This window comes from Hyla sarda, chromosome 12, assembly GCF_029499605.1.
Source record: "Hyla sarda isolate aHylSar1 chromosome 12, aHylSar1.hap1, whole genome shotgun sequence".
NCBI lineage: Eukaryota > Metazoa > Chordata > Amphibia > Anura > Hylidae > Hyla > Hyla sarda.
In genome coordinates, this window is record NC_079200.1 from 24,597,227 (window position 1) to 24,604,824 (window position 7,598).

At 45.6% G+C, this 7,598-nt stretch overlaps 2 protein-coding genes across 2 annotated transcripts in view; one reads left to right on the plus strand and one right to left on the minus strand.

Annotated features, from left to right (window-relative positions):
- Nucleotides 1–5,039, minus strand: part of LOC130296819 (uncharacterized) — a 94,035-nt gene extending 88,996 nt beyond the window's left edge. Inside the window, exon 1 of the mRNA XM_056548819.1 lies at nucleotides 4,928–5,039. The gene's annotated coding sequence lies outside the window, so the exon portion shown is untranslated. The remainder of the gene's footprint in view (nucleotides 1–4,927) is intronic.
- On the plus strand, nucleotides 1,245–3,208 carry LOC130296826 (uncharacterized). Its single transcript, XM_056548826.1, has one exon. It carries the CDS (start codon nucleotides 1,452–1,454, stop codon nucleotides 2,016–2,018), a length of 567 nt encoding a protein of 188 aa, XP_056404801.1. The 5' UTR covers nucleotides 1,245–1,451; the 3' UTR covers nucleotides 2,019–3,208.
- Nucleotides 5,040–7,598: the final 2,559 nt, after the last annotated feature.

A 7,598-nucleotide genomic window follows, 5' to 3' on the forward strand; every position in this document is an offset into this window, starting at 1 on the left:
ATAAAAATGGTATCGCTAAAAACTTCAGATCACGGCGCAAAAAAATGAGTCCTCATACCGCCCCATACGCAGAAAAAAAAAAACGTTATAGAGGTCAGAAGATGACAATTTTAAACGTATAAATTTTCCTGCATGTAGTTATGATTTTTTCCAGAAGTGCGACAAAATCAAACCTATATAAGTAGGGGATCATTTTAATCGTATGGACCTACAGAATAAAGATAAGGTGTCATTATTCCGAAAAATGTACTGTGTAGAAACGGAAGCCCCCAAATTTACAAAATGGTGTTTTTTCTTAAATTTTGTCGCACAATGATTGTTTTTTTCCATTTTGCCTTAGGTTTTTGGGTAAAATGACTGACGTCATTACAAAGTAGAATTGGTGGCACAAAAAAGAAGCCATCATGTAGGTTTGTAGCTGCAAAACTGAAAGAATTATGATTTTTTAAAGGTAAGGAGAAAAAACAAAAGTGCAAAAACGGAAAAAGCCCGGGTCCTTAAGGGGTTTAAGAGGTTAGGGTATTTGCTTGTACTCGGGGTCTGTCCTTTACTTCCACTAGACTACAGTGTCATATACCACGTGAGGTTATGGGCAGCCTTCTTAAAGGGGTACTCCGGTGAAAACCTTTTTTCTTTTAAATCAACGGGTGGCAGAAAGTTAAACATATTTGTAAATTACTTCTATTAAAAAATCTTAATCCTTCCAGTACTTATTAGCTGCTGAATGCTACAGAGGAAATTCCTTTCTTTTTGGAACACTGTTGACATCACGAGCACAGTGCTCTCTGCTGACATCTCTGTCCATTTTAGCAACCATGCATAGCAGATGTATGCTAAGGGCAGCATTGTGGCTCAGTGGTTAGCACTGCTGCCTTGTAGTGCTGGGGACTTGGGTTCAAATCCCACTAAGGACAACAATAAATGAAGACGTATTATTATTATAATAACGTCAGCAGAGAGCACTGTGCTCGTGATGTCATCAGAGAGCATTCCAAAAAGAAAAGAATTTCCTCTGTAGTATTCAGCAGCTAATAAGTACAGGATGGACTAAGATTTTTTAATAGAAGTAATTTACAAATATGTTTAACTTTCTGCCACCAGTTGATTTAAAAGAAAAAAGGTTTTCACCGGAGTACCCCTTTAATGCTGATTCTTTCCATAGTCTCTTCACTGTGACAGTAATACACTATGCAGTGAGATCACTTCCGGAGCTTCTCCCACTCCTGACAATGTAAGAACTGGTTGTAGAGAAAAGTTCCAACACGGCACAGAATGACAGAGCAAGCAGGAAATTCCTCAAGCGTTCTTTGTTGCTAGGTAACATGGGTTTGGCTTGCGAAAGCAGAGTGTATATATAGTGAGAGAGCTTTCCTACAGCATGCACAGCTACATACGAAAGATCAGCGAGATCAGCGAGATCCTGACAGAGAAAGGCATCTACTGCACCAGATATGGGGGTCCTCCTGAGCAGCCTCTACAATACCCTGATGAGCTTCTCAGGAACTAAGGCGCGGATCCTGCTCTTGGGGCTTGACGCTGCTGGGAAGACGACTTTACTATATAAACTGAAGCTGAATGAGACGGTCTGCACAATCCCAACCATTGGCTTCAATGTCGAAACTGTGGAGCCAATCCGTAATGTGACCTTTACCGTGTGGGACGTGGGAGGTCAAGACCGAATCAGGACCCTGTGGAAGCACTACTTCATGAACACCGACGGGCTCGTTTTTGTGGTGGACAGTGCTGACCCGGAGAGATATGAGGAGGCCAGGACAGAGCTCATCGCCATCCTGGAGAATGATGAAATGAGAGGTGTCCCCTTCGTTGTGATGGCCAATAAGCAAGATCTACCCGGTGCCAGGAAGCCCATGGATCTAGCAGAGGCCTTGGGACTGATGAAGATGAAAGGACACCAGTGGCATGTCCAGGGTTGTTGTGCTGCCACTGGGGATGGACTTGTCGAGGGGCTAGAGGTCCTCACCAATATGGTAAAAGACTTTCAGAAGAATAAACCATAATAATTGAGAAGGCATTTTCAATGGCAAGACTTGGCACTACGTGTAATTGGGCAAATGCCTAGTGGGCAACACTGCTTTCTTATGCAAGTATCAGAAACGGGACATATATCTCTGCAATATGCGGTTATCTGGAGAGTCGGCTTGGGCCCTTGGGCAATGGAGCCTCCGAACTGGGTTTGTAAGCTCCAGCGGACATTACAAACTGAATACAAGTACAGTACTTGGACTGGAAGGTTTCGAATAACCTTTTCACACTATAAAATTACTAATTACAGTGGTCCCTCAAGTTACAATATTAATTGGTTCTGGGACGACCATTGTATGTTGAAACCATTGTATGTTGATACCATAACTATGGAAAACTGGTAATTGGTTCTGAAGCCACCAAAATGTCATACAAAAATAGTAAAAAGTGAGGATTAAAGAAAAATAAGTAGATAACTAATACAGATAAAGCAAATCCTTACATAGAAAAGTAAGAAAGATCTGCTGGGAGCTGTAATCACTATTTCAGTGTTTTCCAACCAGGGTGCCTCCAGCTGTTGCAAAACTACAACACCCAACATGCCCGGACAGCCAAAGGCTGTCCGGGCATGCTGGGAGTTGTAGTTTTGCAACAGCTGGAGGCATCCTCGTTGGGAAACACTGGTCTATGTAGAGGACAGGAGTTTTTTCTGGGTCCTGTACAGAACAAACAATGTCCTAAAAATGTAAAATGGAGCCGCCCTTACCTGGTGTCCAAAGGAGCAGCTAACTGTGGCAAAGGTTAAAAGTAGTACAGAACATGTAATACCTCCCTGTACTGTAGGGGGCGCTACCAGACACCAGTCAGTGCATTCACTTCAGTAATACAGGGGTTTTAACAGTGAAATGTCCATTCTGATTGGTCGGTTCTTCCAGCCATTGATATGTTTTGCAGATTCCATAGCATTGTATGTTGAGTCTGGTTTCAAGTTACAATGGCCCAGAAAAGACCATTGTATGTTGAAACTATTGTATGTTGAGGCCATTGTAAGTTGAGGGATCTCTGTATAATACTTCAGCCTCATAAGAGTGTCTTAGTGAGTACTACATATTGATTATACTATGTATAAAGAAGTTGTGTCAGACGTTGTGGATATATGATGCTTGGAATTTATTTTTGCTAATAAATGTTGATCCTGAGATTAAAAAAATCATTTGATGCTATATTTTTACGGGTTAATTCTTAAAGGGGTACTCCACCCCTAGACATCTTATCCCCTATCCAAAGGATAGGGGATAATATGTCTGATCACGGGGGTCCCGCACGCAGCACCCACCTGTTACTGCTCCGGAAGTGCTGGAGGGTCTGGCTCCCGACCACGGGAATGGAAGATCTTGACATCACGACTCCGCCCCGTGTGATGTCACGACACGCCCCCTCAATGCAAGTCTATGGGAGGGGGCGTCAAGCCCCCTCCCATAGACTTGCATTGAGGGGGCGGGGAGTGACGTCATACGGGGCGGATTCGTGACGTCAAGATCTTCCCTCCCCGTGGTCGGGAGCCAGACCCTCCAGCGCTTCTGGAGCAGTAACAGGTGGGTGCTGCGTGCTATATTGCGGGGGTCCCCATCTGCGGATAGGGGATAAGATGTCTAGGGGTGGAGTACCCCTTTAAATCATATATAGACAAATTAGAGATCACGACCAAGCCTCCAATCTGGAGTGCGTCTGATGATCCCAAAAAGTGTTGAGCAAATTTATAATAAGTTTGGTCGAACCCCCAACCTGACAGTACTGCCATTGATTGCTTTAGTCTTCATAAATTATTTCCATTTTTAAAGTGCTCTCGGTGCCTGGAAAAGATGGATGCAGTCCTAGGAGATCTAGGACTGTCCTTCTGGACTATTACAGGGAGCTACTTTATGTAGACTAAAGCAAACAACGGCAAAACCGTCAGGTTTGGCTTCCACCAAACTTACTTTAAATAACCTCAACACGAATCCCACGTGATCTATATTTCAAAAATCTCCTTGCAACTAAGCATTACTTTTGATATATTTTAGATGAATGAATGTTGAATAACTTTCCAATAGCATGTTAATGAAAAATATGCTTCTTTCTATTGTATTTTTCCCGATCAGTCCTGTCAGCAAGCATTTCTGACTCATGCTGGAGTCCTAAACACTCAGAGCTGCCAGCCTGCTTTGTTCACAGCCAAACAGGCTGTGAACAAAGCAGGCTGGCAGCTCTGAGTGTTTTCCTTTGTGAACAAAGCAGACTGGCAGCTCGTAGTGTTTAGGACTCCAGCATGAGTCTGAAATGCTTGCTGCCAGGACTGGTAGGGAGACCCCTAGTGGTCATTTCTTCAAAGTGGAAAATTAAATAGAAAGAAGCATATTTTTTAATAACATGCAATTGTGAAGTTATTCTGCATACATTAATCTATAATATATCAAATTTTTTTTTGATGAGAGGTACCCTTTAATGCTTGTGTGCCAGACATTATCAATATGGGTCGAGGCACAAGTCTGTATTCTTAGCTTTAAAGGGGTATTCCGGGTTTATACATCTTATCCCCTATCCAAAGGATAGGGGATAAGATGTACGATCGCAGGGGTCCTGCCACTGGGGACCCCAACGATCTCGGTGCAGCCCCCGGCATTCTGTGCCGGGCGCTGCCTCTGAGACAGGGATGTGATGTCACGGCCACGCCCCCCTAGTGATGTCACGCCACGCCCCCTCCATTTATGTCTATGGGAGGGGGTGTGACGGCTGTCATGCCCCCTCCCATAGACATGAATAAAGGGGGCGTGTCTGTGACCTCCCCTCCCCCTTCTCGGAAGCAGCACCCGGTCATAGAATGCCGGGGGCTGCACCGAAATTCTGCGGGGTCCCCAGTGGCAAACCAACTGGTGCCAGAAAATCATAGAGATTTGTAAATTACCTATCACAAGCTTTCCAGTACTTATCAGCCACTGTATACTCCAGAGGAAGTTATGTAGGTCTTTCCAGTAAGACACGGTGCTCTTTGCTGCCACCTCTGTCAGTGTGAGGAATTGTTGATTTGTCGGTTTGCTATGGGGATTTGCTGCTGCTCTGGACAATTCCTACACCCTGCAGATGGGTAATAAGATGTTGTTAGTGACAGAACACCTTTGTACACTTTGTAGTAGCTCTGCAGGGAATTGTTTAAAGGAGTATTCCAGCATTATACATCTTATCCCCTATCCTAAGGACCTCTGCGATCTCGGTGCAGTCCGTGACGTCAGGACTCCGCCCCCGTGTGATGTCACGGACTTCCGTTCCCGTGGTCGCGACCAGGGCTGGTTTTAGACTAAGTGAGGCCCTGGGCAAAAATGAAAAATGGGGCCCCCAGATTGCGTGACCAAAGATCACTATGTTGCGCCCCCTGAATTGTGCTGCATCTTGGCTAATGCGAGTAAATGAGACTGCACAGACAGCTGTGGAGCAACAGCAACTTGTAAGAGCACACGTAGAGAAATCCAGCACAAAACAGCATCAGAAAATGTATGATCACAGGAAACCACAGGGTCACAGAAAGCCACAGGGTCACAGAAAGCCATACATTTTATGATGCTGTTTTAAGGGTTTAATAAACCCCCAAAGAGCAAGCACTGATTTGTGCTGGATTTCTCTGTGTGACCACATTTACTTACATTAGCTGAGATTCAGCACCATTCAAGGAGAACAACATGGCGATCATTGACTGTGCGACCGATTTTTGCCATGTAGCCCTAACCTAATACTGTCACCTTGTTCTTTATACAGAAATAGTCACCGCACACAAATAAACAGTGATCTCAATGTTACCTATCAGTAATAGCGCCCACATATACTATAAGGCTAAGTTCACAGACAGAATGTCCACATGGAGAATCTCCGTGAAGATATTCCGCAAACTGCAGGACACCGACATAATATGCCGGCACTAGGAATGCACAGGAATGCAGCGTCTCATAGACAGCCATGTATTCTGTGCGGACACAGAAAATGGAATTTCCGTGCCAGAAACATCTGTGGATCCGCCGGTGACCCGACCCATTTTGTGCCTCCAGCTGTTGCCACCCCCTTTCCCCTGCCTCACCCGCCCCTGGCCGGCTGAAAATGTTCAGAACGCTGGGGCAGTGGACTACCCCTTTAAGTACGCTGAATAGTTCTCCACCATATTAAGTTGGCAGTAAAGTCCCCCCACATTAGGTTCGCAGTATAGTTCCCCCCACATTAGGTTGGCAGTATAGTCCCCCACATTAGGTTGGCAGTATAGTCCCCCACATTAGGTTGGCAGTATAGTTTCCCCCCCCCCCCCCCCCACATTAGTTTGGCAGTATAGTTCCCCCCACATTAGGTTGGCAGTATATTCCCCACATTAAGTTGGCAGTATAGGTCCCCCACCTTAGGTTGGCAGTATAGTTCCCCCCACATTAGGTTGGCAGTATAGTTACCCCCACATTAGGTTGGCAGTATAGTTCCCCCACATTAGTTTGGCAGTATAGTTCCCCCACATTAGTTTGGCAGTATAGGTCCCCCCACATTAGGGTTGGCAGTATAGTTCCCCCCCACATTAGGTTGGCAGTACAGTTCCCCCACATTAGGTTGGCAGTATAGTTCCCGCACCTTAGGTTGGCAGTATAGTTCCCCCACCTTTGGTTGGCAGTATAGTTCCCCCACATTAGGTTGGCAGTATAGTTCCCCCACCTTAGGTTGGCAGTATAGTTCCCCCACCTTAGGTTGGCAGTATAGTTCCCTCACATTAGGTTGGCAGTATAGTTCTCCCACATTAGGTTGGCAGTATAGTTCCCCCCCCCCACATTAGGTTGGCAGTATAGTTCCCCCACATTAGGTTGGCAGTATAGTTCCCCCACCCCACACACTAGGTTGGCAGTATAGTTCCCCCACATTAGGTTGGCAGTATAGTTCCCCCCACATTATGTTGGCAGTATAGTTCCCCCCACATTAGTTTGGCAGTATAGTTCCCCCCACATTAGTTTGGCAGTATAGTTCCCCCCACATTAGTTTGGCAGTATAGTTCCCCCCACATTAGTTTGGCAGTATAGTTCCCCCACATTAGTTTGGCAGTATAGGTCCCCCCACATTAGGGTTGGCAATATAGTTCCCCCCCACATTAGGTTGGCAGTATAGGTCCCCCACATTAGGTTGGCAGTATAGTTCCCCCACATTAGGTTGGCAGTATAGTTCCCCCCACATTAGGTTGGCAGTATAGTTCCCCCCACATTAGGTCGGCAGTATAGTTCCCCCACATTAGGTTGGCAGTATAGTTCCCCCCACATAAGTTTGGCAGTATAGTTCCCCCCACATTAGGTTGGCAGTATAGGTCCCCCACATTAGGTTGGCAGTATAGTTCCCCCACTTTAGGTTGGCAGTATAGTTCTCACACCTTAGGTTGGCAGTATAGTTCCCCCCCACATTAGTTTGTCAGTATAGTTCCCCCACATTAGTTTGTCAGTATAGGTCCCCCACATTAGGGTTGGCAGTATAGTTCCCCCCCCCCCACATTAGGTTGGCAGTATAGTTCCCCCACATTAGGTTGGCAGTATAGTTCCCCCACTTTAGGTTGGCAGTTTAGTTCCCCCACC

Excerpts from the sequence above, each read along its gene's own strand:
- LOC130296826 (XM_056548826.1), top strand. The coding sequence starts at position 1,452 with ATGGGGGTCCTCCTGAGCAGCCTCTACAATACCCTGATGAGCTTCTCA.